This window comes from Chelonoidis abingdonii, chromosome 1 (genome assembly GCF_003597395.2).
Source record: "Chelonoidis abingdonii isolate Lonesome George chromosome 1, CheloAbing_2.0, whole genome shotgun sequence".
Taxonomy (NCBI): domain Eukaryota; kingdom Metazoa; phylum Chordata; order Testudines; family Testudinidae; genus Chelonoidis; species Chelonoidis abingdonii.
Window position 1 is genome coordinate 69,120,533 of NC_133769.1, and position 24,667 is coordinate 69,145,199.

At 43.6% G+C, this 24,667-nt stretch overlaps 1 protein-coding gene across 1 annotated transcript; it reads left to right on the plus strand.

Moving 5' to 3' along the window:
• The first annotated feature begins 953 nt into the window (after positions 1 to 953).
• On the plus strand, positions 954 to 11,206 carry SLC35E3 (solute carrier family 35 member E3). The gene is made up of 5 exons (XM_032796551.2): positions 954 to 1,467; positions 2,257 to 2,367; positions 5,857 to 6,015; positions 8,091 to 8,173; positions 8,688 to 11,206. The coding sequence occupies exons 1-5, from the start codon at positions 1,084 to 1,086 to the stop codon at positions 8,872 to 8,874; spliced, it is 924 nt and encodes a 307-aa protein (XP_032652442.1). The 5' UTR covers positions 954 to 1,083; the 3' UTR covers positions 8,875 to 11,206.
• The last annotated feature ends 13,461 nt before the right edge of the window (positions 11,207 to 24,667 follow it).

Genomic DNA, 24,667 nt, shown 5'->3' on the forward strand with positions numbered 1-24,667 from the left:
CTTTTATGTCTGTAATTGAGTGACCAGGGAGGTTGACGTGTTCTCCAACTGGTTTTTGAATGTTATAATTCTTGACCTCTGATTTGTGTCCATTATTTTGCATACAGACTGTCCAGTTTGGTCAATGTACATGGCAGAGGGGCATTGCTGGCACATGATGGCATATATCACATTGATAAGATGTGCAGGTGACTGAGCCTCTAATAGTGCGGCTGATATGATTAGGTCCTATGATGGTGTCCCTTGAATAGCTATGTGGACAGAGCTGGTAACAGGCTTTGTTGCAAGGCTAGGTTCCTGGGTAGTTGTTTTTGTTGTGTGGTTCCTGGTGAGGGGTTGTTTGTAAGCGAGGCCTGGCCTGTCTCCCAAGATCTCTGAGAGTGAGGGATCGTCCTTCAGGCTAGATTGTAGCTCCTTGATGATGCGCTGGAGAGGTTTTAGTTGGGGGTTCTCTGTGTATATACATCTTTCTGCTGTATTTTCCACTGCAAGCATCCAATGAAGTGGGTTTTAGCCCACGAAAGCTTAGGCCCAAATAAATTTGTCAGTCTCTAAGGTGCCACAAGTACTCCTGTTCTTTTTGCTGATCCAGACTAACACGGGTGCCACTCTGAAACCTTTTGGGTCATGAAATCTGGACTCTGTGATAGCAGGCAACACTATGGTGTGGGCTTGTTTATTAACCGAGCAAACTGGGGGCAAAAGCACTACTGGGAGGCCGCTTCCAGCCCTCAGTCCTCTGAGGGCCAGAAACCTCATTCCCAGCACAGTAGATTCCTTCGGGGCCAGTTCCTAGCGATCCCTGCCTAGGCGGGCCAGACATCCCCGCTTCGCTGGCTCCTCTCCCTGCCGGAGGGAGCGGCCTGCACCCGACCGCCCCAGGGCCGGGCTGGCTGAGTTTGGGCCGGCCCCGCAAGCGGAAGCTCCTGCGCCTCGCCCCGCCCCCCGTGTGGCGAGTGGTGGGCGGGGGAAGTTGGCGAGTCGGCGGTCCCTGCGCGCCCGGGTGCGCTGGCTGCGGGCGGGCTCCGTATCGCGGCCGTAGGCACGGCGCCGCTGAGTCCGCGGAGCGCGGCCTGCGGCCGCATGTTGGCGCGCCCGGGGTGGCTGGCGGCCGGGCTGCTGGTGAACCTGGCCGCCTCCATCTGTATCGTGTTCCTGAACAAGTGGCTTTACGTGCGGCTCGGCTTCCCCAACCTGAGCCTGACGCTGGTGCACTTCGCCGCCACCTGGCTCGGCCTCGCCCTGTGCCAGGCGCTGCGCGTCTTCGCCCCCAAGAGCCTGCGGCCCCGCCAGCTGCTGCCCCTGGCGCTCAGCTTCTGCGGCTTCGTGGTGTTCACCAACCTGTCCCTGCAGAGCAACACCATCGGCACCTACCAGCTGGCCAAGGCCATGACCACGCCGGCCATCGTGGCCATCCAGAGCCTCTTCTACGGCAAGAGCTTTCCCCTGCGCATCAAACTGACCCTGGTGAGCGCCGGGCGCCCCCGCTTTCAGCCTGTCCGCCTTGGCCGCCGCCGGGCACCCGAAGTGGGGAGGGCGGATCGGGGAGGCCCCGGGCGGGGGAGGCAGCAGCTCCCTGTGACTTTCCCCTCTCCTGCTTGCCCCTTGCCAGAGGGTTATTTCCCCCTTTCCAGGCACGTTACCGCTCACTGGCTTAGTAAATCTGTTAGTTGAGTCACCAGGATTTCGATGGGTCTGTGGCTCTTTGGGCAGAAGCGGTGGATTAATGGACATGTTCCTCTGGTGTGCTGGTGACTGGGCTCGAGGTGCTGTTGCTTGTGTGGAGTGTAGGGAAACCTCTGAAATAGCCAGTAATGAGCAAATCTTCACCACGATCACCAAATAGGGGCCTCAATGGAATTTTAACCCTTGTGGGTCAGTGTTATGGCCTTCACATTATTTTGATTTTTTTTTTTCATACCATCAAGGGATTGTAGCAGTGTTATATGGGGCTTCTGTCCTGTTTACCAGCACAGCAGGGGAGAAAGTGCAAGTCAATCTTTGTAAAATTCTCTAAAGAGGAAACATGCTAATTGTTATTACTTCCAAATACAATTTGTGTATAGCGCATGTCATGTCTTAATCACGGGATATAACTTTACAATCTCTAGTTATAAAGCTTGAGATAAACTCTGCATAAAAGGGTGAGGTTGTGTGTGCAGACCTTTCCAAAACATTGAGGGAGAACAAGTTTTGATTCATTGAGTTCCATCTGCAGCAAATGTAAATAATAGCCAATGTTTTCTTTCCTTACAGATTCCCATAACTGTAGGTGTATTCCTAAATTCCTATTATGACGTGAAGTTTAATTTCTTTGGAATGGTGTTTGCTACCCTTGGTGTTCTAGTTACATCCCTTTATCAAGTGGTTAGTAACTTGTTCTTCTCTATGTGCATGTTTCATAACAAAAATAATTTTTTGACATCTTGTTTCAAATTTCAGAAAGTAATAGAGGTAGGTAAATGGTCTCGAAATAGTATGCCTTAGGTTAGTTGTGGGCTGTAAGTAGTAGAGAAGAGATTTCTGGTACTACATAACTGTTCAGCAGAAAAGGGCATAACAAGATACAGTGGTTGGAAGCTGAAGCTGGACTAATTCAGACTAGAATTTTAAGGCACACATTTGTAACTGAGTGTAATAACCATTGGCACAACTTACGTAGTAACGTGGTAGAGTCTCTGTCACTTGAAGTCTTTAAATCAAAACTGGATAGCATTCTAAAACGGTCCCCAACCTTTTCGTATGGCGGGCGCCAGACGAAGGACCACTGCAGTGGTGGAGCACCCGCCGAAATGCCACCGAATTTCGGTGTCATTTCGGCGGTAGCACCTCTCAATGATGTCACTTGTCGATGGCAAGCTGTGTCATCGAGAGGCGTCCCCTCTGAAATTTGGGAGCGACGCCTCTCGATGACATCACTTGTCGGCGACAAGCAGCATCATGCTGCTGAAATTCGGCGGCATTTCGGCGGCTGCTCTCCTGGGGTCCAGGATGCGGGCGCATTAAGATGCCCCCGTGGGCACCACCTTGGGGGACCACTGTTCTAAAAGATGCACTATCACTTAAACAGAAGTTATGGGCTTGAGGCAGGAATCACTAGGTGAGTTTCTGTTGACTGTCACGCTAGATGACGACGACTGGCTTTTTTGGCCTTAAAAATCTATAAAAAGAGGAGAGAAACAGGCAAAGTTACTGTGATGGTGCAAAGTATAGTAGAACTGCTAGTTGGCCTGTGGGTGAAATTCCATCTTGTGCTTTCTTAGAAAGCCCTTAAATAAAATTTAGTGTAATTATAGTTATATTTTAATTTAGAACAGAGATTATTTCAGTATAGTAAATTTTCTTATATAATGCTGCATATAATGCTTTTTATTAAATGTTAGCATTATTATAGTTAAGTGCAATAAAATATTAAGTTAATGCCTTCAAAATAATTTGTCTAAGGGTTTTCATTTATAACATTCGTTTTACTAATCATAGATGCAAAGATAACAGTAGTTGTATTATATTATACATGCTGAAAATCTCAGTTGTAATCAATATCAAAATGAAGTTTAGTAAATGTATAATTAAAGGAAGGAAAACCCTGGAGTTATAAAAATGTTAGTCGTGCTTGTTAGCATATATATCGTAATGCCAACTGAGGTGGGGGCATAGGGAAAGTAACAGCAGTTAGGAGTAGATTTTATTTAAATGTACTTTAAGGCAGGCCTGCACAACTCGTAAAGCAGTGAGGGCCATGTTTCTCCAAAGAAAACAGCTGAGGGCTGAAACCCACTGCCCCCCTGAAACAACCCCCTCCTTCCTCAGCGCCACCCTGCAGAAACAAACCCTCCTTCCTCAGCTCCACCCTGCCGAAACAGCGGTATTGAACCTTGGTAATATGTTATAGCAGGCCCCTAAGGTAGTATAATTAAGGTAAAAGAAAAATGTCTTTTTGCTAGAAGTAGAATAAGATCTTCCCCCCACTTTGTAATCAGTTGCCCTGCTGAATGTATGAGGTGTGAATGAGGAAGGCGTGGAAGGCAGCACCTCCAGACATCTGCAACCCTTGGAGAGGGGCTGGGAGCCAGACCAAGGACAATTAAACTTGTCAAGTGGGCTGACTAGAGAAGAGCAGACATACTGATGGCCTCGGGGGTTAGAAGCAAGCACCTTCCTTTGGGAACACCCTCTTTGCAGCACTGGGACAACCCCCACCCCAGAGAAAAGCAGCAAAAAGGACCAATTTTTATGAGCGACAAGATCAATAGAACAGGTCATCCACCAACTCGACGCTCGCCTCCTCACCTCCCCCCAGTATAAAGCCACTCCGCCACTGCCCATCCACTTGCTTCCTCAGCCCCTCCACCACTGCCTGCTCGCCTCCTCAGTCCCCCCTTACCTGCTCCCCCCCCCACTGCCCACCAGCTCGCCTCAGTCCCCCACTCCCCGCTCGCCTCCTCAGTCCACCTTCCCTGCCGCTGGCTCACCTGCCCCCTCGCCACTGCCCATTGGCTCGCCTACTCTCCCTGCCCCCCCCCCCCCCCCCCCCCCCCCCCCCACCGCCAGCTCACCTGCCTGTCCACCGCCAGCTTTCCGGCTTCCCCCACCGCCAGCTCACTTGCCTGCCTCCCGCTGGCCTCATACCTTTTGCTGCTGCCTCAGGCCCCTGCCACTGGTTCACCCGCAATCCCCAGCCTGCCACTGGCCTCTTCACCACCCCACCCACCAGCCGGCCGGCCAGCCAGTGGCTTGCCCCACCCTACCGCTTGCCTACTCGCTCCCTGTGGGCCGCACAGTGAGCCCACATGGGCCACATGCTGCCCCGGGGGCCGAATGTTTTTCAGGCCTGCTTTAAAGTACTACTAGAATTTATTTTTTTGTGACTGTGTGGCATAAGAATATTCTACAGAGCTGTTGCATATTAAAGTATATTATGTACTTTTCAGTGGTTCCCAGCCAGGGGGACGCAAAGGTCTTCCAGGGGGTACATCAACTCATTTAGATATTTGTCTAGTTTTACAACAGACTACATAAAAAACACAGGCAAAGTCAGTACAAACTAAAATTTCATACAGTGACTTTATACTGCTCTGTATACTATACACTGAAATGTAAGTATAATATTTACATTCCAGTTGATTTATTTTATAATTGTATGGTAAAAATGAGCAAGTAAGCATTTTTTTTCAGTAACAGTGTGCTGTGACACTTTGGTATTTTTATGCTTGATTTTGTAAGCAAGTAATTTTTAAGTAAGGCATGGTACCAAAGAGAAATCAGACTCCTGCAAGAGGTACAGTAATCTGTGAAGGTTGAGAGCCACTGGTTTAAAGAGCTGCCTAAAATATACAGTTCAGTTGTTGCATGCTTTCACACACATTTGTGATAACAGCATGCAAGTTACTGCTTGCCCTTATGGGATAAGGTACTGAACCCTTACTTGGGTAGATCCAGAATTGGTGCGAGAATGAAAGGAGCCAACTTTTTCCGGCCCCCCACTATTTATCTGTTCTGACTCAAGTGGCAGACCCTCTCATAGAATATGGGAGGAGACGAAGAATAGAGAGAAGATAAAAGGAGGAAAATTCAAGCATTAACCATCAGACATTCTAATGAAAAAGCTCTTTCAGCCAATTCTCTTCCTTCCTCATATGCCTGCACCCAGTGGCATACCACTGTCTACTCAGTATAGGGCAGACATTCATCTGGTTAAAATATTTGGTGTTCAGTAAATGGAAGTGGAAAACACAAGTCAACCTATTTAATATGTAGTGCTGGCCATATGAGAGTCTCTCCTTATTAGTAATCAAGTTCCTTTTATATGAGGACTTGATTTTCCTCAGGTTTAACAACTTTATCTCTTGGTTTTAGTGGGTAGGAGCCAAGCAGCATGAGTTACAGGTTAACTCTATGCAGTTGCTGTACTATCAGGCACCAATGTCCTCTGCCATGTTGTTGTGTATCGTACCCTTCTTTGAGCCGGTATTTGGAGAAGGGGGGATATTTGGACCCTGGACACCTTCTGCTGTGGTAAGATTTTATATTTTATTTCTTTAATTTAAAACCAGTGGCATTATCACTTAATATAACAACTTCACATACAGTCATTGACAGTGAATGTGATGGGCTGTGAGGAAAGAGAATCAGTCCCTGCTCCCTTTAATTGTTTAAGCCCCACTGTGTGAGAGAGGAGTATTTCTATCAACAGGTTTGTCTGTGGTCTGGTCTACTCTTCGGTCAAAATATCTACAGCACTCGGGAGTGTGAAAATCTGCACCATCCTAAGCCCAACATAAATGTAGCTAGATTGATGGGTGACGGTTTCCCTTAACCTAGCTGTCAGGGAGGTGGAGTGACAGAGAAACCTCTTTTGAAGTCTGTATCTATGCTCTCAAGTTATGTCACTGTAGTCTATGTAGTGTAAAAGTGGCCTAAGAATGTTCTCCTTAGTCTTGTTTCTGGTTAGAGGGCATTTTAGTAACAGGAAAAAAGTAGACATTGGCTCCCTCTAAAGTTCAGGAATAAGCAACTTTTAAAACTATTTAGGAAGCTTTAGTTGCCATGTAAATATTAGAAACGCAACAATCATTACAACAGTGAGTTTTTGTTTAGAGTATAGTGTGTATATACAGTAATATAGTCATCAGATTTCTCTCTCTTACAGGGTGTTACTTTCATGAGCATCATTACAACATCCTTTACCTGTCATTTCTAGTGATTTTATTAAATTCAGTAAAATCTCTGATTACACATTTAACAAACCAGACATATATCTATCAGATGTTAATATTAAAAAAAAAAAAAAAAAAAATGGACAGTTGTGCTGATTATTTGCAGGTGAATGCACTTTGTCTGAGTACTGAGTAAATGGTAACCAAATATTCTAAGTGTCTACTTGTCCTCTGTGTGTTTTGCTGGGTACATAATTGGTGTGTTAATATTTCCATGACAGCCTCCCATATTTTGTGAATCATTCCTCTAGAGTTGGGCCATTTTTCTTTTCCCAACAAGAGGTAGATTAATTCTTCATTTCCTTTTGTGTGACCATTTCTGACAGGAAGCCCCAGCAGGATTCACAAAGGATCATTTAGTAATAAATATCCACCAGTGTTACTAGATACCTAATATTTTAAACATAGTGACAGATAACCCCCCAGATGAGCCACAACTGTGAGTTCATATGTAAATCAAATAATAAAGCACTCCTCTAGACTATCTAAAATAGATTAACAATACAAGTCAAAAGCCAAAAGATTCGAATTGACAAAGAAATTAACCTTTCTATTCTGCACCCCCCCACACACAGACTTTACAAAATCCAGAAGTTTGTCCTAGTTTTTTAAAGTAAAATTATGTAAATAACCCTGGAGCCAGCAGTCGCTCTCCACTGTGGGAATGATACAAAAGCTTTCACTGCTCCCTGACTTCACTTCTGGTGGAGGAGAACTGGTAGTGGTTACTTTCTGCAGTCAGTAGCTGTTTTGTACTGGGAGGGCTCTAATCTCCGTCTTCATCCTTGTCTTCTTGATGTCCCTCAACAGGATCAGGGCTCAAATATATATTCATTACATACTGTTGTCTAAGGTGGAAGGTATCTTTAGTTCAGAAAGTGCCAGTTACTCAGTTAGTGATATGTCAGGCAATGATAGATGCAAGATCTCTCTCTAGTGGTACTGAAATCAGTGACTGGAATAATGAATAGTCACAACAAATGGGAGAGATATCTTGTAATTATTTCTGTAATCTTAACTAAGTTTTGCATCTAAAAGCTGTGATCTCTTAAATATGGTTATGGAACATCATTTTTGTGAGCGAGCAGTTGAGTATCTGGGGCCATTTCTCAGACATAACAAGTAAAGAGAAGATGCGCATTTTGTAGCACAATTCACATTTTGAGACAGTGCTCTGAGCTACTTAAATCCTAAGTGTCTACATTAAATTAGAACTCATGTTTGCCTTTTTTTGTTCTGTTTGCTCTCTTCTCTTGTGTGATATCTTACTGATTTGCATTTGACAGTAAAGAAACCTGATTAAACAATTTGGGGTGTAACTAGAGATGGTCAGAAATATATGTTAGATTACTGACTGTGTCCATTAATCCACAGTTAATGGTGCTGCTGTCTGGTATAATAGCTTTTATGGTAAACTTGTCCATTTACTGGATCATTGGAAACACATCAGCTGTCACGTATCCTTTTTATTATTGGCCACTCCCATTGTTTTCAGATGAATGGCAGTATTCAGTCAAGTATATTTCACAATGAAAAAAGCCCACTGGACAAATAGACTGTTATTTACCTGCTTTATTGTGAATGTTGAAACTGGAAAAGCACAATCCAGTTTTAGTGTTCTTTCTCACAGTATGTATAGACAGTTGTGGTTAATTTAGTAGTAAGAACTTTATGTCCATATTAACAGTCTTAAAACATTTACACATGTTTTGGTGACTATATAGTAAATGCGTAAAGTGATTCCTGTTTGTATATCAAATATCATTAATTTGTAAAGCATTTTGTGCGAAAGGTGTTACATAAATTCAAGTTAATTATAATTGCACAGATAAAATTGAAAAGTTGTGTGAATAAAAGTTGATGTGAACAACCGTAGTCCATTTTGGGGATAGATATATGAATGCATAAGAGATTCACTGTTTGTTTTTAATATTTTGACTATTTGTTATGATCCTTAACAGAGATGTGTAGATATAATATGTTTGGACACTTCAAGTTCTGCATCACTCTGTTGGGAGGGTACCTGTTGTTTAAAGATCCACTGTCACTTAATCAGGTCCTTGGGATTTTGTGTACTTTGTTAGGCATTTTAGCTTATACTCATTTCAAACTTAGTGAGCAGGAAGGGAGTAAGAGTAAACTGGTTCAGCGTCCATAAATCAAGATCTTCTGGAGATGATAAACCTTCAAACGGAAGGAAAACTGATATTAAATATGCACTGATTGTAGAACGGGCAAACTAGCTGAAATAAAATTTGTATTAATATTACCACCAGGATCATCATGCTGAAACAAAATAAAACGAATCATTACATAAAACATATTTTCCATCATACTCTAGCCTATATTTAAATAGTAACATTTTAAAAAAAAGATCAACTGGTGTAAGTCAAATTAGAATGAAAATTCTATAGAAGTGATTAGATTTTCATACTGAAATCAAATGAGCTTATCTTGGTTAATGTTACAGTAAATGCTGAAGGAATTAATTTTGCCCTTTGTAGTGATATACCAGTGTTAACTATTGTAAAGAATCTTGTTTGAGACACTTATATGCAGATATTCTGGTACATGACAGCACGTGCTTCCTGTTTGTCTGGTAGATGAAAAGGCAAATTGTTTTTTTGTTGGTTTTTTTAAAAAGCTGTCAAACATTCTGATTCCAACATGCTTGCTTGCGAGTTTGGTAACTACCTGAATAACTTTCATTAGAACGGATCGGATAAAATTATTAGTGGAGTGGAGACTCAGGCAACTGATCTATCTGGTTATCAATTTGAACTAAAACCGAATGCCCCAAACTTTGGGAAAGTTGGAAACCAGCTCTGAACTTTGCAGCTCAAGTTCATCTGTAGATCTTCCAGGAAATTTAGTAAATCACTAGTGTTTTGGAAAATGTTCTGTTTCTGCTTCATGATTTTCTAGTGTCAAAAACGGACTTTCACAAGACTTGTTGAACCTTTGTGGGCTTAGTAAACCTACATAGTTGCTTTAATTTCCAAATGAAAATGGTTTTGCAAGTAAGAACACACACACACACACCTGTTTGGGGCAGCAGATAAACTATGCCAAGACTCTGTCCAAAGACATCTTTAAGTTTAAAAAAAAAAACCCCAAAAAACTAAGTAGGTAGGATGTGGGAGTTGAACCTCCTGTTGTTTTAATTCATTCCCTAATGTGCACATGCACTTTTCTCTTGCCCTCTGCCCTGTAGCTCTCTCAAAAGGGCAAGGTGCATCCTATATTCACAGGTTCCACTGTTGTTACTGTTCGTATAGGGAAAAGCCAGTGGGTTGCTGAGAAATTTAATCTCTTTCATGCCACCCATAATATGCTGGAAAGACAATCTCTTCAGGGGAATCTGCAGCAGATGATGACCTTGGGACGGGCACAGGTTCTACAGTAAATTAGAGGTGCTTTGAAGATTACCTTAGGCCAGAGCTGTGCGGTTTTTTGGCCATTTGGAAAGACAGTTTTGAGAGCCATGTTGTAGAAAATGGAAAGTTATGTCAATTTTTGTATTTTCAGTAAACGCAGTAGAAACATACATTTGCCAGATTGGCAAGTGATTAGAATTTATTTGCATTACTTTACTGGCATTTTGTTGTTTTTATCTTCATTTACTTATAGTCGCTTTAAAGAAGAAAATCATGTGAACAGAAACGTGTATAGGTTTTACAGCCACCAACATAAATGGTTAGGTAGTTAATTCTTAGCTTTTTTTACAGATTAAATTATTAGAAACCTTATGTTTATGTGCAAGAAGCAATCTCAATCAAATTATTTTTACAATGAGGCCTGTTTTCAGGCTTGTACATTGTTCAGTTTTCGGAGTTCAATTTTTAAAAACAATTTCTCTTGTGTAGCTTAAAATTTACATCAGATTACTCTGTATTGTTTCAGTATTCTAAATAGCTGACTTCTTTACCACTGGTATCTGAGGCATTGTACAGGTGCTAGAAAAAATTCTTTTGTATACATTTTTATAAATCTATAATTTGTTAGAATTTAAAGACAAATACGGACTGCTGAGAAATATGTGCAGAACAGTGCAGTCTTTAGGTGCATATTCTTGAGTACATGCACTGGAAAAACATTTTGCATTGATTTGTGCTGTGCACAAGTTCTCCTAAAATGTAAATAGACCATGAGGACGTTCTTAGGATTAGAAATAAGATGCCTGAAAAGCCTATGTGATGACAAAATCTGAGATGGGATTGATGTATATAACGAGAAAAGAACTGAATAAAAACATATGATGCAAATGATTTTCACCACAACATCTGATCTTCAAAATGGCAACAGTAAATTAAGAAAGTAATTCAAAAGCATTGGTGACTGAAAAGGATACATTATAAATATAATCTGTTGCTGGAAAATGTACAAGTCCTGTAGGACACTGAAGTGACTGGATTTTTTTTCATATATTTAACAGTTCTACTTTGGGTTTTACCTAGTATGACTGATAAATAAAATAATTCTTAAACTTCTCTCTTGTCTTTCTTTGTCGAATGTTTCAAAATATTAAACAGGGAAGACTCGTGTAATCATGGTCTTAAAGAGATTCCTTGATACATAGTTAGGGAGGACACTAAATTTAATTATGTGACCTGTACTCAAAACATAACAATAGCTAGAGGTGCGGAAGAAGGGTCGCTGGATTTTTTTCTGATTGAATTGACTGCATTTTTAATGAAATGTCTGCGGCATCTATAATATAAGACAAACACCACTTGTGGTTTTATAAACTTAATATACATGCTCAAGGTGTCACATTTCATTGCTTCTGTGGGGCAATCTCACTGCATTCAGAGGCTCCTGGAATCAATTCCCCCACCCCCAGACTTCCCGTGTGCCACTTTCCCATCCCTCTATATTTCAGGGACTCACTGCAACCCCACCCTTACATTAAGGGCTCTCTGTACTCCTCTTCTCTCCTCCCCCCCATTAGCCTCTTCTCCCTCCATTCCCCTTTCTCCACATAAATGTCCATCATTCTCCACTACATGTCAGGGGTCTGTGCTCCCATGTCCCTCTCCTATCATTTTATTGTCCCAGCTATGTTGAGGACTGTGCGCCCCTTTATCCTCCCTGTCTCCCTTCCATTACTTCTTTTCTCTCTTTCTAGTAGATAAGTAATTCTGGGTGTCCACCTTTTGAACTGGAGTGTGGGAAGGTGGGCAGAGTTGAGATGGGGGACTTAATATACTGGAAGACGTTAATAGTAGCCACCAACAGGTTCTTTGAGCTCTTGACAGCTGAAGGCCGACGAGCTGTAAAAAGCTCCATGTGTGTCCAATTTTTCCACCTTCTGGTTTTCACCAAAACGAAGAGTTCTGCCCACTGATGCCTAGATACAGCATTCCCTGAAATTTTGGAGTTGACTGACCACAGCATTTAAAAGGTTTTGTGTTTAGATCCAAACAACGAATGGCTGTTGTGTTGAATATGGGGCCTAATTTCATTCAGCCAATTATGGTTCTGACCTCAGATGAGTTACAGGAGGGAAGTGCCTCATTTTCCCCATTCTGTGAAACGGAGATAACAATCAAGACCTCCTTTGTAAAACGCTTGAAGATCTACTAATGAAAATTGCTTGTAAGAGCTGGATATTAAGCACTTTTGTATCCAAATCAGGCCAGGAAAAATTACACTATTTTAGGATCCAGTCTTATTACCCTCACTCTCTCAATCTCCTCTGAGGTCAGTGGACAACTCAGCTAAACCAAACAGGATTACTTTTAAACTGTAATCACAGGAGAGGGAGAGGCATATACAAAAAACCGAGAAAATACAGGTCTCTGTTCCTTTTTCTAAACTATTTGGATTTGGTGGATCTGGCATGTTTCCTTATTTGTGTCTGTGTGTGTATATAATACACACACACACATTTGTGAATGTTCTCTGTGCTGACAGTAAAGCAATAAAACTTGTAGCCAAGCTCTACAATCCTGAGGGAAAAGCAATAATAGCATCTTTTGCCACACATACTAAAAGGGTTTCTTACAAATTAATGCTCTTTCTGCCAAATGCTTGTTCATTAGGAAGTAACTGGTTCTAATGCATTCAAATGTTGTTTTAATACTTTATTCCTGCTAATTGTCTGTATTTAAGATTTTAAGTCATCTTGCTTTTCATTAACAGTAAACCAGAGAATTAGAATTTTTTTTAATACATATGGTTCCTGTTGTGTGTGCATTGGTAAGCATCACAGCACGCCTTGCTGTTGAGCTTGCTTATTGCCCCTCCGCCCATGACCTCAGCCCTCCAGCTGGGTTGGTGGTAGTTCTTTTCCCTTTCAGAGTGCTACAAGGTCCAGTGTCTCAGGAGGTCAGTTGCCCTAGCAGGGCATGAAGACCCAGGCCTCCTTGAGTGTGGCCCATTTGCTCAGTCCCTTAAGAAGCCCAGTTGGTAGAGGAACCCAAGCCCACCCACTCTGTGTTCCAGGCCAGGGCCTTATATAAAGTGGCTGTCATCAATCTCTCCCACCCTTTACTGTTGTCCTAGCCTGCTTCTTACTGTGCTTCACCTTTATACACAGACTATACAGACGTTTTTTGTAGCAAATGAGAACACTGAAATAACGTTGATAAAACCTCTGCGTGTTTGGCAGTATTTGTACTTGCTGATCTTGTACGACTTGATAAACTATGGCAAAGGTTGGGAGCACTGTGCCAGGGGAGCTTTTATTGCTGATGGTAAACAGTTCCTTGTCAGTCTGGAGGCTGAAGGGATGTGCTTTGCTGCTGTTCCATGTATGAAAAGGGGGGTTGTTTTTGGAAGTCTACCTTCAAGACAGAGCTTCCATTCAGCAGGAATGTATCCTGCCTCTGCTCACGCTAAATGAATGCACAATGGTAGCACAAGACTAAAGAACACTGAGACCTTATTCAGTCTGCCTGTAGTTTTATTAAATTTCTCTGAAATAGTCGTGGGCAGGTAGATCACCCTTGATAAGGGGTTTACTCTACAGGAAGGACAGGAAAAAAACATTTCTGTTTAGCTAGGAAATATTTGTAAAGCTCTAATGATAAAAATCACTGAATTCATAGTGACTTATGGACAGTAGGAGCTGCAGAAATATTCAAAGCATATTGAAGTATAACTTAGTTCTAACTAAGAACTTGTTTAGCACATCTGTTTTCATAAAACCTACTAGCAATAAACCCTCTCCACCCAAAATCTGTGTTTTAACTGTGCTGTGTCTATGTGCTTGGGTTGTAAATGATCAGGGATTTTGTTCTTGATTAATATGTTATAAAGTACTGTGTACATGTCCAGTTAGTAGTAATACTCCTGACAATGATATAGACAGGTGCTAGTGAAGTTTGTCAGCATGTTTGGGAGGACAGAAAGGAGGCAAGCGAAGGCTCTCATTTTAAGCACTGAAAGGAGGGGGCCTTTTAATTCAGTGTTGTTCAAGTCAAACTTAGGATTGCCTTATTGACATTAATAGAGAACCTAACAAGGCAGGAAGGTGAAACATTGTTCTTCAGCAGATTGTGACCTTTCACGAGGCAGTCATTCTCCAAAAGTGCTGTCCTGCTCCCGCTGAAATCAATAGGTGCGTCACCAGGGATTTTACTGGGAGCAGAATTACGGCTTACATTTGTCAGGGTTTTTTTAAAATTTACGGATCAGAACATTCCCCCACTCTCTGTCGTCTTAGTGAGAGAGAAGGGAAAAAATGCTAAGTAAACAAAATGAGGGCTGGAGATAATGTGAATGTTGGGTTCAACAGCAGACTCATTTTCTCTCTCATGAGTGTAAAGATCCAATTCTGTCTTCCTGTGGTAAGTGGCAAAAACTAGGTTAATGCAGAGTTAAGGTTTCCGGATGACAGCTTGTGCTCTTCCAGAATGTTGAGTGCAGCAGAATTCAAACTTCAGGAAATCAAGTGTCTGTGGGTTTAATGAGTTGTAGCTGTATTGAATGGCAGTGGTGTGTTTGTGAGCTGAGGAGATGGGAATTAGTTTGAGGAGCATCACAGAGCTGTGATTGTGATATTAGATCAGGATTTGTGCCCACGCTGTGAAAACAGGGAAGGGGAGTATGTGTACCTTGAGGACATAGTCTGCATCATTTTATTGCAGAATTGTGTAGGTTGTCTCAGTAGCAAGGCACTGAAAGGGTCTTGACATGGGAATTGTCAGTAGGGAGGTGAAATATGAGAGCAATCTGTGGGTTTACTGATGGGCTAAGTTCCCTCTAAGCTGTGCAGCCGTGCAGCAGGCTATCAAGGGCCATGCAGGCACGTAGGGGCGAGAGGCGGCTCTTCCCCGGCCCTGGACCTGCCGCAACCAGCAAGACGCACTTCTTCCCTCAGCCCTGGGATGCTGTGGCGAGAGAGGAATCCACTCTCCCTGCTGCAGCTCCAGGGCAGCCTGCACCCCAAACCCCTCATCCCCGGTCCCACCCCAGAGCCTGCACCCCCAGCCGGAGCCCTCACCCCACCTGCACTCCAACCCTCTGTCCCAGCCCTGAGTCCCCTCTCACACTCCAAACCCCTTGGCCCCACCCCCACCACCTTCATATTGCTGTACATAACAAAATTCATTCTGTGCAAGGATGTAAAAAATTAGTGGAAACATTGCTGATGGATAAGGGAAAGTGCAGGTTTTGATGGTATCCTGAGAGTGTGAAGTGGTTGTTAAATTTCACAAATGTGGTATTCTACCGGAAGAGCAAGGCAAGTATAGGGCAATGCACATAGAATCATAGACTATCAGGGTTGGAAGGGACCTCAGGAGGTCATCTAGTCCAACCCCCTGCTCAAAGCAGGACCAATCCCCAACTAAATCATCCTAGCCAGGGGTTCATCAAGCCTGACCTTACAAACCTCTAAGAAAGGAGATTCCACTATCTCCGTAGGTAACCCATTCCAGTGCTTTACCACCCTCCTAGTGAAAATATTTTTCCTAATATCCAACCTAAACCTCCCCCACTGCAACTTGAGACCATTACTCCTTATTCTGTCATCTGCTACCACTGAGAACAGTCTAGATCATGGGTAGGCAACTTATGGCATGAGAGCCAAAGGTGGTATGCGAACTGATTTTCAGTGGCACTCACACTGCCCGGGTCCTGGTCACTGGTCGGGGGCACTCTGCATTTTAACTTAATTTTAAATGAAGCTTTTTAAACATTTTTAAAACCTTATTTACTTTACATACAACAATAGTTTAGTTATATATTACAGACTTCTAGAAAGAGACCACCTAAAAATGTTAAAATTTATTACTGGCAAGCAAAACCTTAAATTAGAGTGAATAAATGAAGACTCGGCACACCACTTCTGAAAGGCTGCCGACCCCTGGTCTAGATCCATCCTCTTTGGAATCCCCTTTCAGGTAGTTGAAATCAGCTATCAAATCCCCCCTCATTCTTCTCTTCTGCACACTGAACAATCCCAGTTCCCTCAGCCTCTCCTCATAAGTCATGTGCTCCAGCTCCCTAATCATTTTTGTTGCCCTCTGCAGGACTCTTTCTAATTTTTCCACATCCTTCTTGTAGTGTGGGGCACCAGACTGGACACAGTACTCCAGATAAGGCCTCACCATGTCCCTCAGTTTACTGACAATGCCCCTATTTATACAGCCCAAAATGCCGATAGCCTTCTTGGCAACAAGGGCACGCTGTTGACTCATATACAGCTTCTTGTCCACTGTCACCCCAGGTCCTTTTCTGCAGAACTGCTTTATAGCCACTCGGTCCCTAGTCTGTAGCAGTGCATGGGATTCTTCTGTCCTAAGTGCAGGACTCCGCACTTGTCCTTGTTGAACCTCATCAGATTGCTTTTGGCCTCTAATTTGTCTAGGTCCCTCTGTATCCCTACCTGCCAGCGTATCTACCACTCCTGCCAGTTTAGTGTCATCTGCAAACTTGCTGAGGGTGCAGTCCATGCCATCCTCCAGATCATTAATGAAGATATTGAACAAAACCGGCCCGAAGACCAACCCTGGGCACTCCGCTTGATATCAGCTGCCAACTAGACATTGAGCTATTGATCACTACCCGTTGAGCCTGATGATCTAGCCAGCTTTCTGTCTACCTTACAGTCCATTCATCCAGCCCATACTTCTTTAACTTGCCATCAAGAATACTGTGGGAGACCGTATCAAAAGCTTTGCTAAAGTCAAGGAATAACGTGTCCACGGCTTTCCCCTCATCCACAGAGTCAATTATCTCATCATAGAAGGCAATTAAGTTAGGCATGACTTGCCCTTGGTGAATCCATGCTGATTGTTCCTGATCGCTTTCCTCTCCTCTAAGTGCATCAGAATTGATTCCTTGAGGACCTGCTCCATGATTTTTCCAGGGACTGAGGTGAGACTGACTGGCCTGTAGTTCCCCGGATCCTTCTTCCCTTTTTTAAAGATGGGCACTACATTAGCCCTTTTCCAGTCATCCAGGACCTCCCCCAATTGCCATGAGTTTTCAAAGATAATGGTCAATGGCTCTGCAATCACATCCACTAATTCCTTTAGTACCCTCGGATGCAGCACATCTGGCCCCATGGACTTGTGCTTGTCCAGCTTTTCTAAATAGTCCTGAACTGCTTCTTTCTCTACAGAGGGCTGGTCACCTCCTCCCCATGCTGTGCTGACCAGTGCAGTAGTCTGGGAACTGACCTTGTTCGTGAAGACAAAAGCAAAAAAAGCATTGAGTACATTAGCTTTTTCCACATGCTCTGTCTCTAGGTTGCCTCCCTCATTCCAGGGCTGCCCAGAGGATGGGGCAAGTGGGGCAATTTGCCCCGGGCCCCACAAGGGCCCCCACGAGAATATAGTATTCTATAGTATTGCAACTTTTTTTATGGAAGGGGCCGCCGAAATTGCTTTGCTCCAGGCCCCCTGAATCCCCTAGGCAGCACTGCCTCATTCAGTAAGGGGCCCACACTTTCCTTGACTTTTTTCTTGTTGCTAACATACCTGAAGACACCCTTCTTGTTACTCTTAATATCTCTTGCTAGCTGCAACTCCAAGTGTGATTTGGCCTTCCTGATTTCACTCCTGCATGCCTGACTCCTCCCTGGTCATTTGTCCAATCTTCCACTTTTTTTAAGCCTCTTTTTTGTGCTTAAGATCAGCAAGGATTTCACTGTTAAGTCAAGCTGGTCGCCTGCCATATTTGCTATTCTTTCTTCATATCGGGATGGTTTGGTCCTGCAAGCTCAATAAGGATTCTTTAAAATATAGCTCCTTTCCTTGACAGTGAAAAAGCAGAGTGCTAGTAAGGGTGTTATGGGTGTCGCACAAAGAGGGCAAAGGTAAGGTTACATGGGCGTATACCTTAAATCTGTCTTTTCTGGTTTCCTAACATTTGAATTTTGCTGAAGTTGATGTTCTGGAAGAAGATGAGCTGTCATCAGGAAACCTTAATTCTCCATTAATTAAGCTTTTTGCCATTTAATTTTCTTTTTTAATAGAAAGAAAACTTGTTGGTAGGAATTACTGGTGGTTGTGGCATCATTTGTAGATAGCATGCAGGCCAAGAGGACAACTGATTCTGACCCTACCCCCTTCCTCTTCTTCCCCGCCACTACTCAGCCCCACCAAGTATCCCTGTTCCAGACCAGCTGCCTCCCACTACTCTATTTTGTGCAAGTTTCACCCCCACCCCAGGTGTGTGAGCATGTTCCTTGTGTGACTGGTGGTGTACCCAGGTTTCCAACTGGACCCATCCTTGGAATCTGATTTTTTTCCTCTGTAGATGACATGAGAACCCAAAGGCTCTTGTCAGAGTCATCATAATTTTCTGAAAAGAAGCTGTATTCTGTGCACTGTTTGGCCAGCTGGGTTTACACAGGGCCCATCTGGGTCCTGGCCACCGGTCTAGAGGGCTCTGCATTTTAATTTAATTTTAAATGAAGCTTCTTAAACATTTTAAAAACCTTATTTACTTTACATACAACAATAGTTTAGTTATATTATAGACTTATAGAAAGAGACCTTCTAAAAACATTAAAATATATGACTGGCACGCAAAACCTTAAATTAGAGTGAATAAATGAAGACTCCACACACCACTTCCGAAAGGTTATAAGTGCCGATCCTGAACTAGGCATGGCCCTAGGACCCGCAAGGTTGGGGTGCCTAGGCGTTGCCTTCAAGGCATATGGCAGCTGGGTAGGGCACTTGAAAATTTGGGGGCACCACTGGGGTCTTTAATGTCCACACCGCTGGTATTCCTATCTCTGTTCCTGCAGGCTCTGACGTCTTCTCGGGAGAGGGATTCTAGAAGTTAAAAAGAGGGGAGTCCCAGCCTGCAGACTTATTAGCACAACACTGAAACTGTTGAAGAGCCATTCAAGTGGTAATGAAGCCGTTTAATGCAGGCATTGCCACACCCCAGGTATCTACTGTCAGTTCTCTGAAATGTACGGACAAAACAGTTGGGCATGACTGTAACATATTACTACAGAAACATGTCAGTCTACAGGACTTAGTTTAAAAGTTGCTTTAAAATATATTCATTAGTGGAGTTGAGGAAGATTTATAAAAGCAACATCTCGTAAAAACATCCTTGGAAATAGATTTAGATGCACAATCGTGCACAATCATCTTTAGCCTTAAATGCTTGGATCTTCAGACATATGGTTTTTTAAATAAATTCTTCAAAAGACCACCCTTATCTAAAATACACATTTTAATTACTATAGTAAAAAACTTACTTCCAAAGTCCTCCTGTCCTTTCTGTCCATCCATTTCTCCCTTCACACACACACACCCACCGCCTTGAAGGAAGCAACAGCCCTTTGCTTCCAGGTAGCTGGACAAAGTTTCCCTTTCTTTACTTCTGACTATCTGATGAACTAGTTTTAAGCAAAATCAGTACCTTAGTAAGATATAAAATCCTTTGTTATGCCTAAAATCTTTGGAAACATGTTTTTTTTAAAGTTGGTGAAATTGTTATGGAGATCACACATAGTAAATTAGTGTCCCTTTTTCTAAAAGCAATTAACCCATTGTTATGAACATACTAAACCTCTGTGACTGATTAATCTGGAATGATTACTTTATGAATGCTTGAGTACATTTAAAATATAAAATCAGCTTAGAAATACTGATTATGAAAATGTAAAACAGAGAAGAGCTGTATCATGTATTCCATAATATTTAATGTTGTATTTAGCAAGACAGCTGAGTCACCCTTACTACAAAGTTTTTGCAAATAAATCTCAGAAACTTCAGGGTATATCAAAAAACCTGTGACTGACATTTTTTATTTCCAAGTTTAGTGCTTTTAATTAGGTACCTTCTGCATGTCTATTCTGTGTGAGGGAGAGGGTACAGAGATCTCTGCGGGGACCTGTGACTCTCCGCCACTGTGAGGTGGACCAGGTGTCTTGTTGTTCTTTCTGCCTTGTCCTTCTGCCTCCGCCTGGCTGCAAGCTCAGGCTGCCGTTGGGAATAGGGGCACCAGTTTAATAATACTGCATAGGGCCCCATAAATCCTAAGGACAGCCCTGGTGGCGCCAAAAAGTGATGCTCATGCTCAGCAGGGAGGAGCTGCCTTCTGGAGCCAGAGTGTCCCGCTTCCGGTGGCAGCGAGGTCCCAGCCATGGAGGAACCGGCACGGCGCAGGGGGGGCAGGAGTCTTGCAAAGGCGGCGGCAGTGCCGCTAGCAGGGAGCAGCCTCTCCCCTGACCCCTTCTGCCCAGACTGCGGCCTGGCACCTCCCCAGGGGGCTCCTGCACGCTGGAACAGATGGATACGGGCAGAGGCCCCAATGCGCCCCCAAGCCCCCCCTCGCCACACTCGGGCTCTGTGGCTCCTGGGCCTGTGAGCTGCCGCTGGGGTGTGGGGCCCTGAGCCTGCTCCAGGAGGGGAAACCTGAGCCTGCTCCAGGAGGGGCGGTGGCTCACACTCCCGGGAACCGCAGAACCTGAACGTGGCGAGAGGGGAACTGGAGGAGGGGACGGCGCACGAGGGCCTCTGCCCACGTGCATCTGCTGCAGGAGCCTCCAGAAGGCAGTTCTTCCCTGCCGAGCTGCTGCAGTAGCCCAAACCTGGCAAAGCCAGTGAGTGGACATGGGGTGGGCGCTGCTGGGGTGGAGAGGGCTCACGGGGAGGCTGTGCACCTTCCAGGGGTGTTCAGGGGCAGGGAGAAGGGAACCTGGTCTCGGGAGCAGCCCCTGGGCACAGCTGGCCCCTGGGGTCTATAAAGGCTCGTTGAGAGTTGCCCCTCAATGAACCGATGTTACAGGGGGGCGCAAGGTGGAAGTTTCGTCTAGGGTGCAAATAGCCTTGCACCGGCCCTGAAAACTATGCCTATGCCCAAGGGTCCCAGCCCGGAGACCCCAACCCTTACTGCGCCATGGCATTTTTATGGCATATTGAGGGGTGGCCTCAACAAGAAAAAGGATGAGAACCTATAGGCTAGAATGATCCAAAAAACATGATATTTTTAACTTCTATGATCCTATTTTGCATGGTTTTTAAAAGTTTGTTTTTGCCACGAGATGGCACTGTTGCTGGCAAACAAATTTTCTGCTGATAGTTTGCTACAGAGCATGGAGCTAATTCTGATTCTACAACAAAGACCTCTTGAATGTTTTCTAAACATATTTTACCCTAAAGGAGTCACTTGGCAACAGCAGCACAATGTTCTTCTCTAGTAACTATGAAGTCTCACAATTTGCAACCTCTTTGCCCCCTTCTCCTCACCTCTTTCCTTTAGTACTGTCCTTTCCCCCAGAAGTCTTATTTCTTGCCTTTTCTTCAGTTGCTCCCCAGCCACCTCTATTTCATAAGTCTTGCAACAATACTTCCAATCTGCTGAAACCTGCTTAGAGCAAGATTTGGGCCTCCCCCTGTGATTTCTCTATTTCCGAGTAAGTGGAAAGAATTTATTCTTAGAACAAAACCAAGAACTGCACATCCAGCCCGCAGGACTGTCCTGAATTACCTGCCCCAAAGCTGCAGGTTTACCTGAAAACAGCTCACAGAAGTGTGCTTGTCTTTAGCACTCAGATGCCCAACTCCCAATGGGGTCTAAATCCAAATAAATTTGTTTTACCCTGTATAAAGTGTATGCAGGGTAAACTCATAAATTGTTCGCCCTCTATAACATTGATAGAGAGAGATGCACAGTTGTTTGCTCCCCCAGGTATTAATACATACTCTGAGTTAATTAATAAGTAAAAAGTGATTTTATTAAATACAGAAAGTAGGATTTAAGTGGTTCCAAGTAGTAACAGACAGAACAAAGTAAGTCACCAAGCAAAATAAAATAAAATGTGCAAATCTATGTCTAATCAAACTGAATACAGATAATCTCACCCTCAGAGATGCTTCAGTAAGTTTTTCCTCAGACTGGACACCTTCCAGGCCTGGGCACAATTCTTTCCCCTGGTACAGCTCTTGTTCCAGCTCAGGTGTAGCTAGGGGATTCTTCATGATGGCTCTCTCCTCTTTGTTCTCTTCCACCCCTTTATATATCTTTTGCATAAGGCGGGAATCCTTTTGTCCCTCTCTGAGTTCCCACCCCCTCCTTCTCAATGGAAAGACACCAGGTTAAAGATGGATTCCAGTTCAGGTGACATGATCACATGTCACTGCAAGACTTCATTACCCCTTGCCAGCACACACACATATACAGGAAGACTTACAGGTAAAACACAGCCATTTGCAGACAATGGTCCTAGTTAATGGGAGTCATCAAGATTCCAAACCACCATTAATGGCCCACACTTTACACACAACATCCTCTGGCAAAGAGTTCCACAGGTTGACTGTGCATTGTGTGAAAAATACTTCCTTTTGTTTGTTTTAAACCTGCTGCCTATTCATTTCATTTGGTGACCCTAGTTCTTGTGTTATGAGGAGTAAATAACACTTCCTATTTACTTTCTCCACACCAGTCATGATTTTATAGACCTCATAATATCCCCCTTAGTCGTCTCTTTTCAAGCTGAAAAGTCCCAGTCTTTATTAATCTTCTCCTCATATGGAAATGTTCATATCCCTAATCATTTTTGTTGCCCTTTTCTGAACCTTTTCCAATTCCAACATATCTTTTTTGAGATGGGGCGACCACATCTGCATGCAGTATTCAAGAATGTTGGGTGTACCATGGATTTATATAGAGGCAATATGATATTTTGCTCTTATTATCTACTCCCTTTCTTAATGATTCCCACAACATTGTGTTTCCTTTTCTACCCCTGCACATTGAGTGGATGTTTTCAGAGAACTATCCGCAATGACTACAAAATCTCTTTCTTGAGTGGTAACAGCTCATTTAGACCCCATCATTTTATATGTATAGTTGGGATTATGCTTTGCAAAGTGCATTACTTTGCATTTATTAACACTGAATTTCATCTGCCATTTTATTGCCCAGTCACCCAGTTTTGAGAGATCCTTTTGTAGCTCTTCTCAGTTTGCCTGGGATTTAACTATCTTGAGTAGTTTTGTATCATCTGTCAATTTTGCCACCCCGTTCTTTACCCCCTTTTCCAGATCATTTATGAATATGTTGAATAGGACTGGTCCCAGTACAGACCCTTTGAGGACACCACTATTTACCTCTCTCCATTCTAAAAACTGACTGTTTATTCCTACCCTTTGTTTCCTATCTTTTAATCAGTTACCAGTCCATGAGAGGACCTTCCCTTTTATCTCGTGACAGCTTACTTTGCTTAAGAGCCTTTTGTGAGGGATTTTGTCACAGGCTTTCTGAAAATCTAAGTACAGTATATCCACTGGATCCCCCTTGTTCACATACTTCTTGACCCCCTCAAAGAATTCCAGTAGATTAGTGAGGCATGATTTCCCTTTACAAAAACCATGTTGACTCTTCCTCAACAAGTTATGTTAATCTATGTGTTTGACAATTTTCTTCTTTGTTATAGTTTCAACCAGTTTGCGTGGGACTGAAGTCAAGCTTACTGGCCTGTAATCACTGGGATCACCTTTGGAGACCTTTTACAGTTGCATATAGGATGGAAGACACCATCCACACCTTCTTAAGGCAGCAAAAAAAAATGCTAACTGGCAGAAACTGTGCCATCCGACTCCCTCAGAGACAGGTTTCTGGCATCACTATGACTCATCTCAAGGTTGCTACTATTAATGTCGTCTGGTCAGACATGGCCACCTTTGAGGGATGAAATGACAGAACCTTCATACTTTCCATTTACACACAATAAGATATATGCCTTCTCAACATTAGAAAGGGTTTCCTTGTAGAGACACAGGTCATACTACCAAGAGTGCTTTTGCTGGTATAGCTCATTGGTTTCGCAAACAAAATAAGGTCTACTGACAAACTGACTTTTTTTGCTAGTATAAATGTGTCTACAGTAGGGATTTACTAACACACCTATGTGAGTTATGGGCAGGGTGACCATATCTCCCTATGCTAAATATGGGACACCAGGTAAAATTACATGAATTCAAGCAAGTTAAACAGCAATCAATCAGAACTATGTAGTACAAACATTCAAATTTACATTAAGTTGACTGAGCCCCCGGTAAAAAAAAATACTGCATAGCTGGATTTTTTTTATTTACCTTCTTTATCTTTAAGGCTTTAAGGTTCACCGGGGGAGGGGTGATACACACACCCCTTCCCTCCCACCCCACAGGGAGAGATGACACGCACGTACCCCTCTGTCTCACGGGAGGGTGACCAACCAGTGCTCCCTGCCCAGCACTCTCCACCCTCCATGCCTGGCTGGGCCCCCCTCTCCCAGTACCTGGTACTGTGTCTTCCTGAGGCAACATGTGGAGGGGGCACACAGGGTCACATACCCCCCTCCACAGATTTCTGCCAGAGTTCACACCAGAATGTGGCCAGCAGCAGCCTATCGGCACTGTGCGGGAGGCAAGGGATATGAGCTACTTACAGCCACAGGGGAGGAGGGAGGGAGGAAGGGATGACCTGGCCCATGTCTTTGCAGAGCTCATCTCTCCCCCTGCCCCCCCCCCCCCCCCCCACCCCGC